The 26,704-nt window shown below is 40.3% G+C and overlaps 1 protein-coding gene across 3 annotated transcripts; it reads right to left on the minus strand.

Moving 5' to 3' along the window:
- On the minus strand, positions 1 to 26,704 carry LOC145439571 (leucine-rich repeat protein 1-like). 3 transcript variants are annotated; one of them, XM_080317074.1, is made up of 10 exons: positions 26,571 to 26,704; positions 20,082 to 20,198; positions 18,750 to 18,914; positions 12,583 to 12,716; positions 7,634 to 7,753; positions 4,430 to 4,551; positions 3,799 to 3,961; positions 2,631 to 2,758; positions 1,805 to 1,897; positions 1 to 205 (listed from the first exon to the last, which is right to left on the minus strand). In XM_080317074.1, the coding sequence occupies exons 3-10, from the start codon at positions 18,883 to 18,885 to the stop codon at positions 64 to 66; spliced, it is 1,038 nt and encodes a 345-aa protein (XP_080173200.1). In that variant the 5' UTR covers positions 18,886 to 18,914; positions 20,082 to 20,198; positions 26,571 to 26,704; the 3' UTR covers positions 1 to 63. The 3 variants fall into 3 exon arrangements, with proteins under 3 accessions (XP_080173200.1, XP_080173198.1, XP_080173199.1); XM_080317072.1 differs by having other exon boundaries at positions 18,750 to 18,918; XM_080317073.1 differs by lacking the exon at positions 7,634 to 7,753 and having other exon boundaries at positions 18,750 to 18,918.

A 26,704-nucleotide genomic window follows, 5' to 3' on the forward strand; every position in this document is an offset into this window, starting at 1 on the left:
TACTCTTCACCAACATTTGAGAATATAAATAATTCCTTTACTAATGTCATTGCGAATAGGTATTTACAACCGAAAAAGGTTAAAACAAGTCTTTGAGCATACAAAAACATCGAATGGCGCGTTGCATCCCCAGCCTCGGTCGCAGTAGATCACCGTTTCTGAGATACGACGAAGATCAAATTCAACCAAGATTCTGAGGTAACTTCTGGAAAAAATATGCAATGCACTTGATAGACGTTTAGGAGAGCTAGTCATATATTTTTAGATGAAAAATTAGCTGAAGGTTGTCAAGAATCAAATGTGACAAGGTTTTGTCAACGAGATGAAGTTATAGTTTAATCAAATTTGGAATCCCCGCTTATTTTCTAAACTTCAATGTTTACTAACAATGATTAGTTATGCGTATTCTAGCACAGGGCATTACAAACTAGGGGTTGCATAATGTAATGTATATATATAACCAGTTTCACAAAAAGTACTGCGCAGTGCACATTATACTTTGGGAATATGGAATGTTCAACTCCAGGACTTTTTACATTTACACCAATCATTGGAAATAAAATCCAGTGGAATTGCATGTAGGCCATGAATCGTGTTTGGTCAAACAGTATTAATCGGGAAATGCAGCTTAAAATCATGATCAGAAAACAATTGCCAAAATGATGCGATGTCAGAACCCAACTGTGTCAGGTATATGGGGCGAATTAACTACGTTTTTGTGTTCATTCTTGTATACTTGATTGACACAATCGTAATATGGAATCGCTACGCAATGTAGTTTAGGTGTAACACATTGAATTAAGTTGCTGGCGCCGATGCAAAAGTAGATTCTCAGTGGCAAAAATCCGTATTTTATTCGATTCGCTTGAAGATGAGACTGCTATATTGGAATAAACTTGACTGCTGCTATACAGGAAAGTGAGAAGCGCACATGTATCGAATTTCAAACCATTGTGTATTGGGTAGAAAGCAGATTTGTATTGATGAGGTCGCGACATGCGTTCATATTGCTCATGCTGCCATTACACTTGCATAATGACACCATTTCAAGCTGAAAACAACCGAGTGGCTTGATGGCAAGGAATGCAGTGCAGGTGCAAACATGCCACAACAGTGGTTACACGCCAGACACCAATGGCATGAAGTAAAATGCGTTCTAGTGTGGTCTGATTATGACATCCCAAGATACGGCACACAAAAATGATGCTTCGGAACTGTCGAAGCACCTTCCATTTCAAACGGGATACCCGATCTTTAGATATGTCGACCCTATCTTCAGTTTTTTTAGCTCATTCACAATTCAGTAATTCGTATTATCAGTTATTAGTAGGGCAACTTTTTTTACACATCAAAATAAGTCAAAATTGTAGTGTTAGGCCAAAAAATTGTCAAAATTGTTTACAAAGTGAAAAATGTTTTGCAACCTGCATTTCATCATAGATGTTTGCACTGTCGACAAACTTATCTTTGGGCATTTTACAGCTTATAGGCTACTTTATAGTCCTACCGTTGTAGACTGTTCATTAACTGCTCATTGTGAACCATAAACATTCGAATGAAACAAATAGGTATACCCTGTAAATGGTGTTATGATCAACGTACCGCAACTACTGGAATTCTTCATACATCCAGATTTCATTAAAATAAAGATTTTTCGTGCAGTTTTAAAGGCTTTAAGTTCCAATCCAGTTGCGGGTTTTGAAAATTGAGTTGATGCCATGTAATTTGAAAATCTCGCAGTTTGTACAAGCGCAATTCAAATAGCTGGATGATTTTGCTCAACATTCACTGACACTGTGCTTACCTGAATACTGCCTTGGCGCAAACGGCGCAATTTCTAGCGAGCAACATCATATTTTGGCATTGTTTTGTCGAATTCGTTTCGTCCAAGCGAATTCTGTCGGATAAAAGCAAAATAACACCATTACAATACAACACCGCACACTGATAGGCCAATATGGCACATTGTTTCTCAAAGCGAATTTGTCAGGGTATATTCAAGCATCACGAAATCCCCAAGTTTCACCCGTCATTTGTAAGGCGTGGCACATTGATTCAACTATTCGAATTTGGATTCAGAGTATTAATTCTAATTCGAGCAGTGAGTGACGATTTTCAAGTAGGTACTAAAATGATATGCTCCTTGCCAAAAAGAGTAACTTATCAATAGGAACTGTAGTTAGTTATTTTCCACTGTGAAACGCTTAAGCCTCGACTGGTCATATCGCAGCATAACAAACAGGTAGTGTTGACATATCTGCGAAGCCGTGATCAACCCACAGCATTGTCACAAAGTGTAACGAAATAGGCATGGTCGAAAAATACCAATTCATCTTTGCTGCATATATGGTACATATCTCAACTTTCCACCTCATTTAGAGTGTAGTGACGTCAGGATGAATCGTACCCTGGTACCCGACTCGAAGCTTAATACTCCACTCAGAATCGAATCACTCAATCTTGCCCAGCCCTTGTTAATTGAAGTGATTTTGATAGCGTACTACTTGCTAGCATAGACCAGTGGCTTTCCGGTCTGCTAAGTATATTAGTTTTATATTACAACAGCAAAAAGATTGTCATAATTAGAGGTGGACCTAATCGAGATGCGTTTTAAAAGCGAAACCACTCACCTTTCACTAAGTAAAACACTGCCGGCAAGATCCTGTAGCGTAGGCACAGACAGCAAACGATCGACAGTGGCCGCTCGTTCTATGGAAGCAAACTCATTTTGAGCAACATCAATTTCCAGCAACGAAAGCTGAAAGAAATTGCAAATTAAATTTTACCATAATAGAGTACTTTTCAAGTCTTTTGACAGGAGCATAAGTAAAGGTGAAACCTGACTGATATCAAATTTTTGAGTTGATACCGATAGCTAGTATCAGAGTTACAATGACTCAATTGGAGTTTGACTCGAATAGCAATTTTTTCTGTTATGACTCGACCTGTAATCGAGTCATTCCGCATCACCCAACCAAATCATATAACTCGAGACTGGGACTGCCGAAACAGCAATTTAAATTAGAAAAATGGTAAAGTTACCACATTATCAGTATTTCGTTTATCGGTATTGGTGTTTGTCAGAGAGGGCTAGAAGCTGTCAAACTGAAGAAAATTACAATTGTATGAACGTGAGGCATTCAATATCACCCAAACTGAGTTTTACGAAACGATTTGAAAGGGATTGAACTTGGATATGAACAGTGTAAGCTATGAACACGACTAGGACTCGAGTCTTAACACTATGACTAACAAAGACTTGGTTACAATGCTGTCTGTCCGTTCACCGATTATCCCGATATATTCAAAAGACATGACATCTAGTGCAAGGCGCATTTCCCAAAGTAGACAGTATCCATTTGACTAGCTTCACAGCCATTGCATAAAATAAAATAAATAGGCTGCATTTGTCTGTCTGTAAGATGAGGTGGTCAGTAACAAAGTAGGCTACTTGTATTTCAACAAAATACTTGAAGTAGGTTTGCATTACAAGTATTAATGGCTCGGGTGGTTATGATTTCCGACTAATTCCACTTCTCCTTAACGCTTTACCTTTTTCAAGTGAAACTTAGCTTGAAATATTCAATTTTCACTGACATTGAAATCGTCACGAAAATGATCGATATTTTTAACATCCCATGGCCAGTACCGATATTTATTTCATATTTATATCATTCAATATGATTGGCAAACCCATCGGTCGGTAACCATGAGCCTTTTTATGTGGGGCCATGAAAACTTTTTAACATATATCATTACCAAAAAGCCAGACGATTCGAAAATGCAAGTCCAACTCACTTTTTTCACGGAAAATGGCAAGAATAGAATTGAGTTTTCCCTCGCCAGCAGATATTTCAAATGCCTCAAATGACCAATACCCTGAGGTAGCATCCTCAGTCGATTTCCATTTACACGAAGACTGACCAGTTCCAACAAATGATCCATGTCTGCAGGCAAATAGCTGAAAGAGAGCTTGTTATCGAATGCTATATTGGATAGATAGGCTAACCCTGGTCATGGAGTTGTACAACTAGAAAATGTCGACGTTATTTAAATCAGATCAAAATGAGAATGAATGAATTCACGAAAGCTTGGATCTGGAATTCAATTCCGAAATAGAAAGAAATACATTAAAATAAAAGTTCACTTCAAATCAAACGTCTGTATAGCAAGCTTGACTCGTTTTGCAGGAAGAAGATCTCTTGCAGCATTTTAGGAAATACAGAAATTAAATTAGAACTAAAATGAGATCATAGAAACATTTCACAACCTACTTTAGAATTAGATTACCGCCGTTTTGTTCTAATTAGCGCAATTAGACAACTAGAAACAAGAATTATCTATTTGTCCAAGTCTGCCTTGACAAGACAATATGTCTGCATTGCTGGACAACACATTGCACCATATGAAAGAAACAGAAACTACAAACCTTATCTTATTATTGGACAACGTCAGGGACTTCAACGTGCTGCACAGCCTGGAATTCCTCGAGCACAGACTTGGCGGCAAGGTCGTTATTTGATTGCTGTCAACGTCCAGGCTTGATAGACACTGGAGAAATGGTACGGCATTACAAATCTCAAAATTTGGACTATCAGAGATAAAGAATGAAAAATAACCCAACCAGACTTGTAGACTAGTTCGTCGACAGTTAACTCAACTTAAACAGATACCTTTTGGAATGCCGATTCAATATCTACTATTATGTAGCTCATTTGCAATGCGGCAATTCATACTATCTATAAGTCAGTGGTTTTAGTACAGGGGCGGGCAACTTCGCCAGTCGGCGGGCCGGATACAGGGAAATCAAGTACTTGGCGGGCCAGATTGCCGAATCGATACATTATTTGCCCATTCATCCATGTATACAAGGAATAAATCGTTTTTAACCCGATCGAAACGGCACACTCATTAATGATAACTGAGCGTATTTTCACGAACACGCTTTACTTAATCCAAAATTTCCTGGGTTGTTCTGGTCGTAGACAATTACAACTATTACAGATGGATAGCTATTATCAATACGCATACGTCGAGCCATAAATAACATCTTATACTATCGAATAGCCTGTTCAAAATGCAGATTGAATACATAAAATCGTTTTGCGCAAAATACAATTCGCCACGGCGTTCGCGTGAATGTGCGCGCGTGAGATAAACCAGCGCCCGTGACCTAAATCAGCGCATCGCCGAGACATCAAATTCATTTGCAGATCTTTTCTCCTAAAATGCGTTGGTTATGCCCATTGCCCGTCTATTGGAATACTTATAATCAATAATTAGTCGCACAGAAGATTATTTGAACTGGAAGTAAAAATATTTTACGAAATAACATGCGCGGGTTTTAGCAATGTATTTTCTGTTGCTGTTGAAGATTACGCATATTGAATATTTTTGCTTTTCATACTAATACACCAATCCTGCCATGATGTTGTTCAGCGAGCTACAAGATCTCCGCTATTGATATGACAGGAAATTTATGTCCGTAAATGGCTGCACTTCTGGTGAAAATGTTTCCCGTCTTTCCCGTAGTAGCCTAGCGAATAAAACGAAAGCACCGGCACATCAAAGCTCCGGTCGCGATTCTGGTATTGAAAGGTATTTTCGTGTCTGCTCGAGATTTCCGTCCACAACGCGCAGGTCATTCATGAAAATTTGACGACCAGCAAAGCCAATGGCATACATTGCGCCACGCAATAAATTACTTTACAAAAATATGGTTGAATGTCGATTTTCAATTTAGCGGATCGAGGTATGTAGAGAGTCTGCGGTCACGAACGCACTTCGAAACTGATTGCTGCGATGTGCGTGTTGTACAACAGCAATGTTAGTTTCAACACATGGCACGAACTCGTACAAAGGATGGACAAGCGATTACATATACCGGCGTTGTGAAATGAATCATTTCAACGTCCGCGATACTATGTTATCACCCAAACAATAACACGCGGTAATATATTTGCTGTTGTGATTAGCGAAGATTCGCTGTTGCAGATTACGCATATCGATTGCTGCTTTTCATACTAATACAGCATTACCAACATGATGGTATTCAGTTCAGCGAGCTACAAGATCTCCAAAGCGCAATCGATATGACAGAAAATTTATGTCCGTAAATGGCTTCACTTCTGGTGAAAATGTTTCAGATCTGGCCCATGGTAGAGAACAAAACCTAAATATGGTTGAATGTTCAATGTCCATTGTCAAATTAGCGAATGAATAGGTATGTAGAGTCGGCGGTCGAGTTGTGCACTTCGAAACTGATTGCTGCGATGCGCATGTCGTGATAGCTGGGTTATCAGGATGCCTATTGGTTCAATAGACAGCCCTTGTCTCAAAGCGATTGTCTACATCACCATTGTGGATGAAAGGCTTACATAATATGACCCGGGGCCTACGATAAGTTATCGTAGGCCCCGTATGACCTAATCTTTCTTCAAATGCCCAGTAAAATAGCAGTGAAACACTGCATTTTATATTGCAGATATGACTACCTGTCAATCCAACCAATATATATTCATTTCTACTTGTTGTACAAGAGCAAGGTGTGTTTCGATAAAGCACTATCTAGTATCTAGTACTTAGTAACTCGTACGAAGCGATTACATACATCGGCGTCCGGCACTGTGAATTGAATCATTGAATGAGCGTCGTCAATACTACAATAACACGCGGCGCGTGTATGTGCACTGAATGCGAGACGCCTGGCATCAATCGCGCTATAGCCAACTGTAGCCATCGGTATTTCAGCGGTCGTTACAGTCGATTGTATTATCGTAAGAACCTAACTCAGGTCATTTTGGAATCCTGATATTGCTGTGAAATCAGTCAGGCGATGATTCTATCCCGACCACGTCTATGTATGACGTAGTCGCAAATTCAAGAAGCAAATTCTCTTTTATTTTCAAAAAGTTGAGAACACTTCTTGGTATAGGGGCATCACCTGTTTCTCTCTCGCTTTGAGAGTAGCTCAGTTGGTTAGGCGGCTGTTTCACGATCACAGCGATATATTGGATGTCGGTTCAAGTCTCGTGGTTCGGATTTTATGAACATTTTTCTAAATGCATTGAAATTTGGACTCGAGGCCGGCCGTTCCAGTTGGGTTAATGAATGTATTTTAACGACAGCAATGTCACTTCAATGCCATTTCTCGCCGGTAATGACTAAGACAATGTGGATTGGAGAACAGCATTGTCATACTGGTGCCGCCATGTCTGCTTCTCTCTGATCAATTACAACACGGTGCAATCCTTAATTAAAATTCCAAGGAGTTCGTTAAGCCAGGTACCCCAAATTAACAAGATATTAATTTGTTAGGCTTGAGTACACCGTAAATGCCGATATTGCAAGTATTCTCGCTTCGACGAACTTACCCGTAATCTCCACTCTCGCACGCAGCACACAGTGATTAACACTTGAAGTTTAAGTAAGTAGTGGGGAACCTCGGCAGACTTGGGCCGCGGGCCACATTATCATATAAAACGAGAAACTGTCCCCGGTCCGGACAAAATCCCGTGGGCCGTATGTTGCCCGCTACTGTTTTAGTAGATAATTTGCAGATTTTCAAATGTCGTTAGTTCTACTTGTGAGTTTTGAAGATTCAGTCGTTTGCACGAGTCTGTCTGCAACCTACCCTCATATTTGCAATATCCTCCGGTAACTTCTCAAGTTTATTGTTGGAAAGACTCAAATGCGTGAGATGGTGCAATCGTAGAATCCGGGAATCAAACTTCCGCAATTCACATCCCGACACCTTTTTAGAAAAAAAGGACGTTTGACAACGTTGCAAAATAATTTCCTCGGATCTTGAAGCCAAGAAATTCAACAACTAGCACGTTCACCGATAAATCAAATATATTCAGCGGATATTATAAAGATATGCAATCGATAGCGTAAGGCGCATTTCATAGCATTGATGCGAACAGTTTTACAGCCATTGCTATGTTTGGACCATCGGACATGAAATAAACTAGAAAGGCAGCATTTGGGCATTTGTAAGCAGAGGTGGTCGGTAATAAAGTACCGTAATTTTCCGAATATAGTGCGTCCCCATCAGGCGCGTAGCCAGCCAAAAAATAAGGGGGGGGGATTGAAATAAAAGGGGGGGGTCGATTTTTCCCAAATTCAGTGACGTAGCATCGATTCATTAGGGTCAAGTATGTGCGATGCGTAAATAACGATTATACAACATCCCCGTGTTGGCGATTATAGGCGTATGATAAGCTTGTCGACGAGTCCGGAAGTGCTGTTAATTAGTGACTCCCTGATCTGTCGTGAACAATGAAATACGCACGTGTAGAACATTTGAATACGCGCGCTTATCAACGCGTCGAACAATTAAATTCGCGCGCTTATCAAAGCGTCCAACAATTAAATACGCTCGCTCATTAATGAGTCTTGCGTCTTACGTAGCCTCGGCGACGATTTGCACAAGTCAAAATGTACGAGTTTTTATGGAATATGTGCTATAATGACGCCAGGGGCGTATCCAGAGCGCGAAAAAGGGGGGGGTTTTGCGTTACGAAATTGGCTATTGTGACGTCATCATTACGATCAGTCGTCTCCACGCCTTGGCGAATATTCATAGTTTAATAATAAACAGAGATTTGCGGTGAGTGGGAGATGTACGAATACGATACAGACATTGCCTGAAAATCGCGTTTCTTTTACGGTATGATTGAAAGAAATTCGTAAATGCTCACATTTAGTCATGAGCCGGCAAACGCCGCCCGTCTTCAAGCGCCTAGTTCCGGCCAAAGATGCGCGATTTTGTTGGGTTTTGACGATATTATGCGCACGGTCGGTAGAATCGCAGCGGACGAACAAGCGCGGAATAAGGCGGTAGTCAGTATGCTTTTATTCATCTCACCAACAAACACAACATGTAAATTGGTATGGATTGGGAGATGACGGGGGGCCGGTAGGTCTTAGCATAAACGAGGGCGATCGTGATCGCCATAGAGAGGTGGTGTGAACAGTGTACGTCGTACACGAATGTGTGCTTTTCGATGGCTTTACTAGCCATACGGCTGAGCGTGTAGTACGCGCGAAGATAATTAGACTTTAATTGCAAGCACGCAAGTCAGTCAATTAATACGAGTACACACTGGGATAATACCTTGATCGACAGAGAAACTTGTCAGCCGATATAATTAGGTTAACTTTACTACTAGGCCTACTCAATTCTCCCCCGTTCAGCGACAACATAGGCCTGTATTTGGACGACAGCAAGCCACCTAACAATCGGGAACGTGGATTGCTAGGCTTGTATTTTGAAATGTGAATGTCAATCGTAGGCCATTTCTCGCCAATAATCGCGAATACGATGTGGATTTGAGAATAGCATTGTCGTACTGGTGCCGTCGTGTCTGCGTCTCGCTGATCAATCAACACGCCGTGTAATTCTTAATTAGGATTTCAAGGCGAGCAGGTGCAGCGAATTCGCGAGCGATGTTGATTGCCGACAACTTCGTCTTTGCAATTACGTATCGCGTCGGCCAATTAGATTAGATTTTCCTAAAATGCGTCTCTCGTTTTAGCAAGGCGAGAGAGAAATCGAGGGAAGAAAGTTGAGAACGTCAGCAACCGCCACAGCTGAAATGTAGCTGACCAAGCGCAGAATTCGTATGGAATTAGCGAATTATAATGACCTATTTTATCCTTTCGACTAATTCGGCGCATAATTCCAATATTTTGTAGGGGTGTTAGTCCCCTTAAATAACATTAAGACGCCATATTCGCCTTCTCATACGTAAAAACGAATATGTTAAACTGATAAATTAGCAAATATTAGTGGTTATATTTGACATCAATTTTTAGGATTTTGAAAAGGGGGGGGTTCCGACCCCCTAAAACCCCCCCCTGGATACGCCACTGAATGACGCTGATTTCAGGTGGTTCAGATCTTACCTCTTTTATAACTCAAGCCTACTGGACTATAACTGAAGACTAGTGGAAATCAATTACGCATGTACGCACGCGTCGAACATGATTGCGGACATTCGATGTCATTCAGTTACGAGATGTCACTTTTTAATCACAATCACTAATCAGCATATACTTAATAGCATTTTATCGAAGCCATCGAGAAATAGTAGTCAAAGCATTGTAGGCCCAAGACGCGGTAGTTAGGCTAGCGATATCTTTAGTACTAGGCCTATTGCAGATGCGATTGTGTAGGCCAGCGACGATATCGTGCACACCAAGCCAATGCAGATGTGATTGTGAAGGCCAGTGACGATATCATGCGCACAGGGCCTATTATTGCAGATGTGATTAACTGATTATTCAAGCCAGCGGAATTACGCTTGTTGGAGACGCGGTAAATCAGGCTAGTAATGATTGCCGAACGCGCGACAATGAATGACCTGATTTCGCAATCATCTCAGCGGGAGATTGTGTCGCGCTACATTGTGCAGTGCAGTGCGCCCCGACAAATCTCGCTAATTAGCAACACGCCTTTCGTTAATTGACCGCGCCTTTCGTTAATTGACCTCGCGCAATACTGATAATACGCATTATTGAATTGCAACAGAGTATTAGCGTCAGAGCGGTCATTTAAAAAGGGCGAGGTTTCGCGTTAAAGGAGGGGGTTTCGCGTTTCTAAAGGAGGTGGTTTCGACCCCCGAAACCCCTTCCCTGGCTACGCACCTGGCCCCCATGTATAATAAGCACCCTTAAAATGTGTGCAAATTCTGGGAAAAAACCTGTACCCATGTATAGTACGCACCCTGCATTCGCAGTACATCAATAGTTCTGTTTTAGTATTCCATGTCATTCTGTTTTGCGATGTCACTGTAGAACCATCATGACATGGCGTATGCGATTGTTCAGGCCCGTCGTTGACGCAATAAATTGGGGAGCATTGCCGAGTGCGCGTGCATCATTCCAATGACCTAATTTCGCTCGCGTACAAACAGCAAACCAACTCGGCAGGAGATTGCTTGCTGTTGTACTTGTACGCTGTACAGCGCAGACGCTAATTGGCAACACGCATCTCGCTAATTGGCAGCGCGTGATACTGATAATACGAATTACGGGGCATGATCGCTGAATGTGATGCGCGATTAAAACAAACATGAAGAAAGGGTGATTTCAAGTTATATTTCGAGGGAGATTTTTTTCAAGGCTTGTTGTACCCATGCATAATACACACCCCCAATTTTAGACCAAAAAATCGGGAAAATTTTGCGCATTATACATGGAAAATTACGGTAGATATTTAGGTGTCCTTGCCGAGAATGTAGGAAAGTATTTTTCGTTGTACTACGACAAATTTCAATTATTTTCACCATAGCACGTCATGTACTGGAATTCATCATGGGCTGGATTTTGTTAAAATAATATTTTGTAATGTAAAAATTTGTCAGTTTTTGAGTCAAAACCGTTTTTTCAGGGAAAAATACTTCGTAAGGACAGACAGTTCAAACCCGAAATGAGGATAAGTAGTACAATTCAAACATTTTTGGGAAAACACCTAATTTGCATACGTCAGGTCAAGATTTGGTCAAAATTTAGTTTTTTAAAGTCAAAAAATGTCAAAATTTAGATTTTTTAGGTCAAAATCTTTCGTTTTTTAGGTTAAAAAAAAATCGCCCTACTAATCATTATACACTTAACGGCATTGTTTCTAAACAATAGCAGATAGGAGCCAATGCCTGCGAGGCCCGCGACGTGATAGTTCAAGGCCAGCGACATCTTGTGCACGAGGCCTATTACAGATGCGATTGCTCAGGCCAATGATTATGTCATGCGCACCAGGCCTCTTGAAGATGTGACTGTAGTGTTTATGCCAGCGATTACATCAAGCGCACATGGCGTGTTGCATATGCATGGCCTAATTTCGCTCGCGTACAAACGGCAAACCAACTCAGGAGATTGCTTGCTGTTGTGTAGCTCAGATGCTAATTGGTAACACGCTTCTCGCTCATTGGCAGCGCGTAACACTGATAATACGAATTACAGGGCATGATGGCTGAATGTGATGCGCGATTAAAACAAACATGAAGAAAGGTGTGATTTCAATTTACATTTCAAGGGAGATTTTTTTCAAGGCTTACTGTACCCATGCAAAATACGCACCCCCAATTTTAGGACAAAAATTCAGGAAAATTTTGCGCATTATACATGGAAAATTACGGTACTTCTACTTTGTTGAATTCACAAGTTTTAATTACTTACTCAAATCATTAAGACTGTCAAGTGGTTGTGAATGTAGACTTCTTCTATTTCAATCAATTTCAGTATTTCAATGATAGTTTCTTACCAACTTGAAACTCACTACCTTGCAATTGAACTCTAGTACCAATGACAACTACTTTGAGCTTTGACCACTTCTGCCTGTAAGCAATAAGAAATAGTGTAGCAGATAGTGTAGCAAAATTCTTCGACTCATTACTGCCATGTTGTTACGACGCAAAAATTGTCGATATTGTTCACCTCTCATGGCCAATACCGATATATTTGGCAAAATAGGAACACAAAATGTTTGCTATGATATTGAATTTTTCCAACTCGACAAGTCTTATCTATTGCAGAAACAAACTAAAACCTCATATTAACCAAATGCAGAGTGATACTAACCGTCAATTGTTGAAGTGACGAAGGGAATCCCAATGTTAACGGATAATCTGCCTTTGATCGAACTTCCATCTTTGTCTGTGCTTTTTTGACCACCTTACCTTTGACAGGTTCGCAAGTGGAAAGAACGCCGTGACCTGGAAAAGGTTTCCGGAATGCTCAACATCAGCAAAAACATCTTGTAGTACTAGGATTTGTTTTCATGTAGAAATAGTTTGAAAATTGACAAACTGCCGTCAGCATAGATCACATGACAACCACAGAAAAGAGTTTACAATTTATTTAAACCAGTGGTTCTTAACCTTGCCTCCAGCGCCCCCCAAGGGGCGCTGGCGATTTTGAAGGGGGCGGAAACGCTCAGGGGGCGGAAACGCTCAGGGGGCGATAAGGGGGGCTCTGGGCTCAGGGGGGCGGTATGGGGGGCGCCGGAGAAAAATGGCTTCGCAGTAGATGTGGTGGTAGGACATATCCTTAATGAGTATTCAGAGAAAATGAACACCGAAAACTTCGTTATATATAGCCTACAAAAGACATATAGGTTTAATTGTCCATGGGCGCCTAAATGACTGGCACCGAATAGTCCTGTCCTGGCAATCTGAACCCCAGAAGACGAATTCCATCTGGCAGGGAAAAATTATATGCCAGTGAAGAAATACCAATTTGAAATCGTGTTCGTCTTTCAGTTTAGTACGATTGGGCGACAGGGATATCTAAAACTAGATATTCCTGTTGGGCGATATCCCTGTTGGGCGATTCTATATTTTTTGATATAGCAGACAGGAGGTCACGAAATAACATCATGCAACGAAGTCATACCAACGGGTTCGCCATCCCGAATACGTTTAATTATTAGTTACGGGCCCTACAGGTTCCAAGACACCTCACATTGTTCGCTCCACGTTTTGTTGAGTGTGCGCACACTCAATAAACTCCCTGCGCAGACCCTAGGACAACAGTGCGTAACGACTAAAAAAAGGTCAAAACTTCGGATTTGTTGTGCGCAACGTAGATTTTCTGTGCGCAGAGACCATGTCACCACTGCGCACGTGAGCAGCTTAGACGGAACATTGCACCTCACTCAGCTCTACCGGTAAATCTGATAACGTGAGCAGAGAGGACAAGAAATTGATAGCAATATATATGCAATTCCCGATCTTACTGACCGATTTTATTATGAATTATCGAAAGTTTTCGCGCTTCGCACTTGCTCGCTAAACAGTACAGCTGATTTCGTGGCAAAACGAACAACGTGATGGGGGCGGTCAGTTTATCACCCTATGGGAGCCCAAGACCCAAGTTTTTTCGGGGGGCCTGACGAAGTGCCGTTTCGTTCCTGCCAACGGGTATACGCCCGAATATGTATAATTAATATTGAGGGGTCCTACCTTTTCAATCACACATCACTCAGCTCTACCGGTAAATTTGTTTATGTGAGCAGAGAGAGGATAAAAATTGATATCAATATACATGCAATTCCCGATCATATTGACCAATTCAATCATTAATTATTGAAATTTTTCGCGCTTCGCGCGTCTAGGCGAGAATAGCTGGCTCAGTAAATGGACATCCAATGTAGATGACTAGTATCAGCAAATAGTGGATGGCCGAAGGGCGGTCTGGGGGCGAAGCCCCCCGGAAGTTGGTTTATCACCCGATGGGGGGGCTAAGACCAACGTTTTTGGGGGGGCTGGCGAAGTGCTGTTACGGCCCTGGTAACGAATTAATTGTACCTACGGGCACGCCCGAATATGTTTAATTATTAATTACGTGCCCTTTATCTTCCTCTACAACAGCTCACTCAGCGCTACTGGTAAATCTGATTACGTGGGCTGAGACGATAAAAAGTTTATAGCGACTTATATATGTCATTACTAGGGCCATTTTTATATGACCTTAAAAAATCAATTATATGACTTTATTTTTGGGAAAATATGACTTTATATGACTTTATGCGAAAATCGTGTATTTTTACATGTAACCAACGTCGCTCATGGAACTGACGAGTAAAACATGAACAACATAACAATAATACACATCCATTTTTATTTTAAACCACTTTTGTAGTACAGTTTCATGTAGTGTGGAATGTTGGAGTCTTTAAAGTTACCATTTGGAAGTAAAAATGACTTTAGTAAGGAAAATGAGCGCTCCACAGATGCTGATGTTGGTTGACACTTCTGCAGTTTTGCATACAGCGCTGGTGAAATGTCTTGTCTTTGTAGCTCCATAATTTATTTCACATCGTTTTCGTCCAATCGCTTCTTAATGTAATTTTTGAGTTCAAGCGGCTCTTTTCCGAAATCGAGGGCATTTAGATCAGCATGGGCCTCTTTGATCGTGTACGTACAACTTTCCATTTTTAGTATCAAGTTTGAAATATTGTTGTAGTGGAGGCATATTTCTGTTAACTGACTCGTCAACTTTGGATCGTTCACTGAATCTTTGACGCTCTTTACAATAACTCCTTCAGCTTCTCATGCGTTGACTATTTCTTTCGCTTGTGGAAGTCTCTGAACTTCAAATTACGTCCCACTTCAGTGCACAGAAGTAAAACAGATTGTGTATCAACACAATGCAATGTGTGACCTCATAGGTCTGCGACTGTAATGTTATGTAGGCTAACCTTACAGTTTGCCTTCGTTCAATCAGAATTTGCCTTACTTTCTTAGTGCGTAATTGCTTCAATTGGCACTTTTTATTTAAAGTATACAACAATATGACTCAAATAAGACCTAACCAGGAAAATATGACTTTATATGACTTTATAACTTTCTTAATATACCCCATATGGATGCGATTTTTGCGTTAAAATTGATTTCACGACTTACTGATGCATAGAAAAAAATATGACTTTAATGACTTTAAATGGCCCTAGTCATTACCACCTATTCATTCATGCATTATTGAAAATTTTGTTACCTAGGGCGACCAGGCCACACAAACTTTGCTGACCATCGAAATCACGCTACGGGGTTCTTGAGGGCGAAGCCCTCAGAAGGTTGGTTTATCACGCTATGGGTGCGCAAGGCAATCATTTTTAGGGGGGATGACGAAGTGCTGTTACGGCCCTCCCTCTTACTCATTGTCTTTATTACATTCCTTACAATATGCGGTTGGGGGGCGCTGGAGGAAAAAAGGTTAAGAACCACTGATTTAAACTAATGTCACTCAGTCATCCTAGAAACTACATTGGTCACGAAAACCAGGGTGGAGTGAAATATGAAAAAAAAGAAATTTGGGTTGTCACGCCGTCCTACAGTTTTTCTCATCATTCCCTATTTCTGATGTACGGTATCCGAGTCTTCATTCCCAACAACCTAAAATCTAACCCTTAAAAGTGTCCCCTCCAATAACACTTGGTCAGATTTTGTTTAGAAAGGACCTAATAACGATGGGAAGTGAAGACCCAACAAACCCCTGAACTCTCCAGAAGTGGGGAATCTCCCACCAGTTTGGAACCACTACGCAAGCGGCTGTGCAATTACACAAAACATGCAGAATATAACTAATTTTGCCATATCTTGATAACGGATTACACTATGAAGCTAGTCTTGGGACTAAAAGCTGTTGCAGTAACAGATTTCAACGCATTTCCCTCGTACCCAGTCTTTTTTCACTTTTTCCAGCCCATCCTAATCAGAGTTGAGCTACCAGAAAATTTTTACCTTTTGCGAATTAGATTATAACAGGGGTGGCCAACCTTTTCAGCCAAAGGGCCACATTTGATTGACGAACTATTGCACGGGCCGAAAATTTTTCGAAGTTCATAGGTCAATAATATTGTCACTTGACTATATAGCGCCCATAGCGGGCTCAGTTTGCAAGGAATGGACTATTCGGCGCCAGGAGGACATATCGATTTTGAAAGCTTCGACCAACACGCGTCAATCATTTTGTGCCTATGTTTCATAGTCGTCGGTCTTTCTGCGAGCGCAAACGCAAGGTCGCATATGTTGAACGACACTTTGTTTCGTAATTGCGAATAGTTAGACTCAATCTGATACATTAGGCCAGGGGTCACCAACCTTTTTGCAACCGAGGGCTACTTTTGCGTAATGATTGAGGCGGAGGGCTACTATTTGCTCCTGCCGTTTACCCGTACCACACTGAATTTCCGCTTTGATATTCATAGCACTGGGCAGGACCGGACATCATGTTATCTGTTTCTAAAGCAGTCAGTGGGAAGCCTGGCATTGTATGATATCAACTATTGCGTTGTACACTGGTATTCAACTTGACACTGCAATTCTAAGTTAGTGTTCCTGATGTGCAATAATTAAGCGTGTTTTGTGTTTGTTTTTGATGAAGTTCATGTCTGAAAAGGCTGATTCACAACGATAAGTCGAACAATAGACGCTTGCAACCTTCATAGTTGCTGCGCAATGCGCATACACCACTGTAGTTTTCCGTATCAACAATGCACCAAACGTTTTCTGCAGTGAGGTGGGGGTCATTTTGCAGTGTTACAATTTCAATCTCCTACTGTTCAGCATCCAGAAATGACAAGATTTCATTATACCGGACAGCAGCAACGATTACAGAAAGTTAGAAACATGGTATATTAAACTGCGTTTAGTGTAACAGAAACAAGCTGTGTCAAAAGATGCAATACGTAATGGGTATACAGTTACTTAAAATCTGCTAGTACTTCACGGCTATCTGAGTCCGAATAGTAATATTGTTTACTACTTTGGCATTGTCCTGGTCGTCGAGCTATCGTAACGGAACCCCCCACTATTTCAAGAAGACCGTGGACGGCATTCCGTCATGTCACCTATAGGCAATGCGCCGTATCTTGAATTTCTGGTGATTCTATCACATACATCTATATTACTAATTGTAATTGAAGATATTTTCAAGTGTTTATCCACATGTTAGTGTGTTTTAAACAAGAATAGCTGAATCAATCAATCTATATATTTAAAAGCTCACTGGTAATAATTAGGGCTGGGCACAATGATTCGAGTACTCGAATCAGAATCGAGTATTAATTTTAATGATTCGAGTCGAGTAGTAAAGGACGATTTTTTCGAGTACTGAAATTGTACTCTTCTCGCCACTGAATGTTAATTTATCAACGAGAATAATAGTTTCGATACTCATTTTCACAGTAGAAGCCTTGGAACCTTGATTGGCTGTATCGTAGCATACGAAACATATAGTAGGCTACAAAGCTACGAAAGTTATTGGATGTAGCACATTTCCGAAGTCACGATTATCCCACAACATCATCACCAAGTGAAATGAATTCCGTATGGTCGAAAAAAATACCAAAGTATCATTTATGAGACGGATAACAGGCATTAAATTATTTGTGGTGACATAAGATTTAGATATTTGAACTTTGACGTATTATATTATGTCATGGCGTCATAATAGGTGATACTCGATTACTCGACTCGACTCGAAGCATATTACGTGATTCAGAATCGAATCACTCAGGTACTATATTTTGCCCAGCCCTAGTAATAATCTGACGAATATTGGTAAATGCTGCTATTCCACCTATTTTTTAGAATGGGCTCGCGGGCTACTCATCTAGTCCTCGCGGGCTACCTGGTGCCCGCGGGCACCGGGTTGGTGACCCCTGCATTAGGCGTTCTTTCATTTTCACAAAAGGGTAACAATATTAAAGCAAGAAATCGAGTGACAACATGTTGCGCGAAGCGTGTAGAAAATTTTTACTTTTGATAAATCGATCGCAAATTATTCTGCTTTATTGTAGTGTACGAAGATCTACCAAAATTTGACTGCTGGCTCATGGATCTGTCAACGCATCGGAACTGATATTTTAGTCATCACATCTCAAATGTTGCGGCCAGACTAATCAAATTTTTGGTTGACCTTGCAAGTTCACAATTTGTGCAATCCATTTTTGATAACATTACTAATTTCGGAAATTACCTCGCGGGCCACTCAAAACCACGGGCCAAAAAAACCACGGGTCAAAAACCACGGCCACGCGTTGGCCGGCCCTGGAATAGAATTACTGAATTGGCAAAATATCTGCAAATCCTCCTAGAGATAACAGTACTCATTGAATCACACATTTTCAAGTAGTTTTAGCCTGCCACAGACAGATCTAATACTGCTGCTAGTAGATCTGGTTGAGTTATGACCATCTCTGAACATGAGTCCCGAAATCACTCACAGGTTACAGTCATATGTACCTAAAAGCGACTCTCCTTGACTGGCCAGTTTGATTGCTTTCAAAAGTCTCTCCAGTTCCGATCTGGCTGCGTTGCTGATGCGTAAATCGATCATCGGCTCTTTCAGACGCAAAGTCGTCATTCCGTTTGCAACCATTTTACCGAAAACTCTTTGGATATTGCGCGCTATCTAGATGAAAAAGGAAGTAGTATAAAAACCGATTCATTCAAGAGTAGAGAAGTGTGATAAGAATCTCACAAGCTATCTTCACTGAAGTAAATAAAAATGATGAACTCAAAAGTACACATTTGTAGTGAATCATTATCCAATCAGGAGGTTCTCAAATTGGGGTACGCGACAAGAATGACAAGAGGACAGAGCAAATTCCTTTTTCAGGCATTGTGACAATTTTCATCGCAATGTTTATGTACAAAGCAAGAAAAAATCTTAGGCTTACTGTACTGTATACAGGCTTTAGGCCTAGCCAATCTTGCTATTACATAGGGATATCTGGCCTCGTGTTTAGGGCTGGGCACAATGATTCAATACCCTCTATTTGAATCGAGTATCAAGTCTAATGATTCGAGTGGAGTAATGAGAGGAGATTTCTTCCAAGTACTGAAATGATACTCTCCTCACCACCAACTGTTGTATTTATTATAGTTTTGATACTATTTTCTACTATGGTAGCACTGAAACCTCGATTGGTCGTATCACAGCGTACAAAATATGTAGCCTAGTACAAAGCTACACACATTGATGGAAATGACATTTCTGTGACGTCGTGATAACTGCATTAACAGTAGTGAATTTTTCGTAGCTTAGGCGTACTGTATATTAATTCCACCAGAACCGGTAGGGTTACATTTATCATGAAGGCTATTTGATTAGCGCTATTGCATTCTTCAGTGTTTTGCTTTATGTGCAATCATAAGCAGGCGATACTTAATGGAATTCCATGATTACTGTAAAGCAGATTATCTGACATTGTGGCAGACCAGATTCACTTTCCTCGGGTCACTAACACTATTCATTCATCATAACTAAGTTCGGTATGCCTTAGCAAAATTAATTGCTAAGATAGATCCCCCATCAAAGTGCCGAAATTCCTTTGGATAGACTTTATTTTCTTGCAGTTATGTATCTTTTAACCCTAAAATAGACTACCATTACACCAACAATCGTAAAATAAAATCAGATTTGTATTCTTTTGCGGGTTAGGCTACAATGTACATCAATGTATATCGAAGGGGTTAGTGGATAAAAAAGTTTGAGAACCCTTGATATAATTAAATACGAATGAATATGTAGTAGGTGTTCTAAACATAGCACTCTACAGTCTACATACATACTTTGTATAAGTTTCCAGATTTATTTCTTGCCGTACACAGCATAAGCATTGCCTCACGATTTTTCTGTACAATAGAGACCGTAGACCGGACAGCCTTCCGTTTTGGACCGGATATGCCCTGAAATAGAACAATCGCTTTAAAATACAGATTAGAACCGTTCAGGATTTATTTATCAATATTATGTTTCAAAACAAAAAAAAAGGATTGCATTGTTAATCTAAAATGGATGGAACATTGCACGAACTATATCAGTCAATCAATAGAAAATGTGATGGCAAGTTGACCATAACTAAGGGTAACCCTAAAAGGAGGGAACGCGGAAACTGCGGAACTAGCGGAAATGGCCCCTAAAACGCGGAAACTGCGGGAAAAGCGGGAAACCTCGATTCCTAAAGCGCTGAAACAGAGGAAAACGCGGAACGCGGAACAGTCGGTCATTGACCTTTATAGATCACAAAGTAGGCACTAAAACGAGGAAACAGCGGAAAAGGCAGAACGCGGGACAGTCGGTCATTGATATTTGTAGATCTCATACATAGAAGGAACTCAAGTCCAAAACGAGAAAACTGCGGGACACCAATTTTCGAGTGATGCGAATTAGGCCTCATAAATGGCAGAGAACTGTCGTAATAGTTGAAAATTGAAATTATTAAATATCTTAGAGACAGGCAGTCGTTCAACAACGATTATACACCTGGCCTCGCAGAACATACCTTGAAAACGCGGAAATTGCGGGACACCCTAATTTTCGAGTACAACGCAGATTTAACCTCACAAACGGCCGTGAACTGCCGTGATAGTTGAAAATCGAACTTATGAAGTATCTGAGGGTTAAGCATTCGGTCATTGACCCTAATAGACGTTGAACACAGCCTGGCCGAATTTCTAGAAAACGCGGAAAATGCGACACACCCTAATTTTCGAGTATAAGGCAAATTATGCCTCAAATGGCAGAGGACTGTCGTATAAAGTTAAAAATTGAACTTATCAAGTATCTGCGGGTCAAACATTCGTTCACTAACGATTATACACGCCCGGTATGGCCTCGTGGCAAATATCTAAAGACGCGGAAACCGCGGGACATCCTAAATTTCGAGTATAAGACGAGTTTGGCACATAAATGTCCGAGAATTGCCGTAATAGTTGAAAATTGAACTTATGAGGGTCAGTGACCCTTGTAGACGCTTAACATAGCCTGGTGGAGAATATCCAGAAACGCGGAAACTGTGGGACACAAAATTTGGAGTATAAGGCAAATAAGGCACTACAAAAAATAATTTGTAATTTTGATCTCAAATTTAAGACATTGAGAAGATTTGCTCTCATTTTCAGCAAATGTAGTCTTACTGATGAAATGATGTCTTGAAATTGAGACTGATTCAGCTTTTCAAGACCATATTGAATTGTCAAGATTATTCTGTCTTGAAATTAAGACTGATCAAACTTTTTAAGACCATATTGAATTGTCAAGATTATTCTGTCTTGAAATTAAGACTGATCAAACTTTTTAAGACCATATTGAATTGTCAAGATTATTCTGTCTTAAAATTGAGACTGATTCAGCTTTTCAAGACCATTTTAAATTGTCAAGATTATTCTGTCTTGAAATTAAGACTGATCAAACTTTTTAAGACCATATTGAATTGTCAAGATTATTCTGTCTTGAAATTAAGACTGATCAAACTTTTTAAGACCATATTGAATTGTCAAGATTATTCTGTCTTAAAATTGAGACTGATTCAGCTTTTCAAGACCATTTTAAATTGTCAAGATTATTCTGTCTTGAAATTAAGACTGATCAAACTTTTTAAGACCATATTGAATTGTCAAGATTATTCTGTCTTGAAATTAAGACTGATCAAACTTTTTAAGACCATATTGAATTGTCAAGATTATTCTGTCTTAAAATTAAGACTGATTCAGCTTTATAAGACCATGTATTGAATTGTCAAGATTATTCTGTCTTAAAATTAAGACTGATCAAACTTTTTAAGACCATATTGAATTGTCAAGATTATTCGGTCTTAAAATTAGGACTGATCAAACTTAAGACCACATTGAATTATCAAGATTATTCGGTCTTAAAACTGAGACCAATAAACACTTCTTAAAAGACACATTGTGCTTATCAAGATTATTCGGTCTTAAAACTGAGACCAATAAACACTTCTTAAAAGACACATTGTGCTTATAGGGACAGTTTTTGATGTATCAGTTTTTCCGGTCTTGTTTTTAAGACAAATTTTGCTAATCAAGAAACATCATGGTCCGTGGTCTTATAAATCAGAATGGTAAACTGTCATGAGCCAGGAGCACAAGACGTAATTAGCTTTCTTTGACAAATTTTGATCCATCAAAGGTCATTGCAAATACAATCTAGCGGTGGCTTGAGAGCGGAGAGCCAAAACGTATTTGGTGGTGCCATGTTTGTCCATTTCTCGCTGGTCACATGTCACACTTCAAATAAGTCTAATACAGAATGCATTTGCGCCAGAACAAGAATTCAAAGTACTGTACCTTGTCACTTTTCACTGACAGAATGGTGGTGGCATGTCGCACCCACCACAAATACTATTATATACTCTAATTGAACTATATATTGTATTGAGGATTGAATACAAAGTGGTAAGTGGAATGTACAATGATGATGTTATGTAATAAGTAGGGGAGAGTGGGTAGGTATGGGCCACCAAATCTTGCCAAGCTGTAACTCCCCCCCAACTTGGTCCAATATTCCAATATTTTGGTACAGACAATCACTAGTTATATGGCTAACTATTAGTGATGGAATTGAGCTAAAATATAAAAGTTCTTGGAGTTGACATCAAATTTTGTAATGATACATCATTTTTGTAAATAAAAAATAGGGTGTGAGGTATGGGCCAGGGGGTGTTGAGGTATGGGCCGTTGTCTGTATTGAATCAATTAATGCAATTCATCATACTAAAAACCTCAACTCTTGTTACAGGTATCAACACTCTGCATATACTGATATAAAACTGGACTGGAAGTAGACAATTCATTCATTTGAATTCCTGTATTGATCATAAACACCTAACGAAACCTAATAACTGAAAATATGTAACTTGAAAATCACTATCAAATTACGCTTCTTTCGCCTCAACCACCCCGTCAAATTCATATGTCACAGCTCTATCTCTGGTTAAAGTGGGAGTGACAAGAGAACAAACCACGTCACCAAATTCAACCTCAAATACATCATTTTCTTTAACTTGAAACTTAGTTTTTGAGACGTTGATTGAGCGATACCCCTGCACCCTGAACCAATTGTCACCCTCGTTGAAACTTTCCAAGGTTTGAACCACGTATCTGTAGGTAACAGATTGCCGACGCCCTCCTTTTATTTGTACGAGAAGCCACTCGCCAACCTTCATGTTTTTGGCAACAAACTCCTGACTGGGGTTGCTTGTCAACTCAGTCACCTCATCCATTTCTGAAAAATCCCTTTCGTCACCAGAACTATCTGTCAGTAATTTATCCAAAGCCTTTTTGTCCAAATTTCTCACTTTCATCTGATCATTTCTTTTATTGTGAATTTGTAATAATTTATTCTTCTGGGGCGTTGATGTTAAAATCACTGGAATTCTTCTTTCCCGACCTCTCCTTGGTCCTGACTTTCTAGTCGGAGCCTTAGGCAAAGGTCTGACTTGTTCAGGAGATAGGGCTCCTGATGAACTGGGCTCCTCCGGCAATTCAATTGGAACAGGATTTTCTTGGAGTGGTTGCTCACTTGGCTCAGCACCCATAAAGTCAGCTTCAGTAAATGAAATGGGATTCGGGGGCCAAATCCCGCTCTTCTGGAATCCGTTTACGATGTTTTCGATGGTAAAAGCTTTGTTAAAAGATGTTTTCACAAGGCTACCAACATCATGAATGTTCAGTGCTCGTCCTGGATTTGAATGATGCCATGAACGAACTTCATTAGCATAATAGGTTTTGAATGGATACATCACACCTACATCTAGTGGCTGCATTTTGTGCGAACAGTGAGCAGGCAAAGTAACAATCGCTACTCCTGAATCACGCGCCAAGTTGACTACCTCGATGGTGATGTGCGAGTTGTGATTGTCGAAAATCAGAATTTGCGGGTTTTCTTTTGTTGCTCCCATCTGCTGAATAAAATGATGCAATACTTCAGGAAATAGCATGCTTGTCATCCAGCCACTCTCATTCGCCAAGGTCAAAGTTCCAGGGGGTGCAGCTGTTGCCCAAAATGATTGCACTTTCTTTCTTGGATAGATCAACACTGGCGCAAGGGTACGTCCAGCTGCATTTACGCAGGCGCAAAGTGTGACTAGGGTACCTCGTTCTGCAGACGAGATGCCTCCAACCTGGCGGTCTCCTTTCTGAGCTATGAGTTTTTGTATTTTTGTCACAGTAGACACTCCAGTTTCATCCAAGTTCCATACATTCATTGCTGCAAACGGAAACTGTTCCAAAGCTTGTTGGTATACTTCATGAAAAAGCTGGACATTGGTGGGGTTGAAAGCTGATGCTCGGGCAAGGCTTGTACTCTCAGCAATGCGGAGTGAAAGCGAATGTCTCCTTCGGAATCCTCGTGACCATTCCATTCCCACCTTGCTATCTTTGGACCATGCAGTTGGTAGTGGTGTCTTTCCATTGGCTATTGCAAACTGCCATGCAAGTCTACATAGGTCGTCAATTGATAAACCATAAAACATCTTGGAGCATTTGATGACGTACTGCGCTAACAAACTTTCCTCCTCTTCATTAAAGACAGTGTTGGCAAACGACTTTGATATCTTTTTGGCGTATGATTCATCTCCTGCTTTTTCCAGATACCTGTTCAAGGTAGCTCTACCAATTTTGTACTGACGGCATGCTTCTCTTTTTGACACCTCCCCTGCTTTAACTTTTCTTATTGCCAAGTTGAGATCTGATTCTGAAAACTGGCCCTTTTTTGTGGGCTTCATGATTAAACTTGGATTGATATGGGAGGGATAAGACCAACACCTGTTGTATTGTAATGAAAAATATATTTAATAGGATTGATCAAATATTGATTTCAGGCATATGCTATACTGTCCCATACCTCAGTCCATTGAGGTATGGGCCGGCCCATACCCTAACCTACTGAAAGGCCCATACCTCAAACACTCCATTTTAGTGATTCTTACCATAATTTCAAAATAACAGAGATTGACAAAGCAGTAAAACTATTCTCCATAGCTAGCCTATTACTATAGCTTTCACACCATAAATAAGTCTAGCCCAAACATGCACACACCTAGACTCAAACCCAAATTCCCTATTTTAAAATAAATTTACTTTCGACCACAAAAATTATATATCTCCAGCTAAATCAAAAACTCTGCTGGCCTCATGGCTGTGAGGAACATGTGTGAGTCTGAAGCCTTTTTCTTACAATCACAGAGCGTGACAAGCATGTGTGATGTCACAGTCGCCTGATATGTCAGTGGCCCACACCTTAACAGTGGCCCATACCTACCTACTCTCCCCTATCTAAAAATCTAATGAATTGCAAATCCAGGTATGTTAGGCTTCCCTTCATGCAGAGCCTAACACTGACATGTGAATACCCCCAAAGCACTCGTAGTATTTTGACGTAATTTGTCTCTTGATTTTAAGCGACAACGGTCCTATTTTCAAGTAATTTCGGTCTTAATTTTGAGACGAAAAATTCTTAAAGTGACTTTTTATAAAAAAAGTCTTATTTTCAAGCAATTTCGGTCTTAATTTTGAGACGAAAAATTCTTGTTAAGACCGATTAGTCTTTAAGACCGATTGGTCTTTAAGACATTTTTTCATAAAAAGTCACTTTAAGTAAATAAGACCAAAATTGTCTTATTATTTTTTGTAGTGTATAGACTTTAGAGCTCCTTCTATGTATGAGATCTACAAATATCAATGACCGACTGTCCCGCGTTCCGCCTTCTCCGCTGTTTCCTCGTTTTAGTGCCTACTTTGTGATCTATAAAGGTCAATGACAGACTGTTCCGCGTTCCGCGTTTTCCTCTGTTTCAGCGCTTTAGGAATCGAGGTTTCCCGATTTTCCCGCAGTTTCCGCGTTTTAGGGGCCATTTCCGCGAGTTCCGCGTTTGCCGCAGTTTCCGCGTTCCCTCCTTTTAGGGTTACCCCATAACTAACATCATCACCATCAGGATACTGGGCGAAATCCATAGCGTAATTCAGAGCAGTAATTTTGACTATTTTCTTTACCGCATAGGCTACTATCCGGCAATTGATGCAGTTGAATGCCAACGATTTCTGAATATCAGATGTGATCGAATTCCTATGCTATCAAAAATAAAGGACAAAACAAAGCTCATGAACGGCAACCCTGGTTGCTTATTATTGATCACAGTTAAAGTCAAAGATGACAAGAAAACAGGGAGAACCAAAATCATGTTACCAGAAAACTTTTCGCATGCGGGCTGACAAACAGGTAAAGAACCACTGCATAATAGATGTAGCAACATTTCTCACCTGTAGTTCCGAATTCAGATGGACGACTTCAACCAAGCATACAATCCTCATGTTGCAAGCAAACATTTTACAATACTTTATACCTGCAGTAGGCTTGGGCAATAGAAGAAAAAAAAGAACATAAATTAGTCCCG

Source organism: Botryllus schlosseri, chromosome 5, assembly GCF_051294905.1.
Source record: "Botryllus schlosseri isolate E-star chromosome 5, Bs_hap1, whole genome shotgun sequence".
In the NCBI taxonomy this organism is placed as follows: Eukaryota; Metazoa; Chordata; class Ascidiacea; order Stolidobranchia; family Styelidae; genus Botryllus; species Botryllus schlosseri.

Bases quoted from the DNA above. Each gene is read 5' to 3' on its own strand.
- LOC145439571 (XM_080317072.1), bottom strand. From the start codon at position 26,636: ATGTTTGCTTGCAACATGAGGATTGTATGCTTGGTTGAAGTCGTCCAT. The intron at 2,759-3,798 runs GTGAGTTGGACT...AATTTCTTTCAG, and splicing joins TGCCATTTTCCGTGAAAAAA to CTTTCGTTGCTGGAAATTGA. The intron at 1,898-2,630 runs GTGAGTGGTTTC...TTTATCCGACAG, and splicing joins AGTGTTTTACTTAGTGAAAG to AATTCGCTTGGACGAAACGA.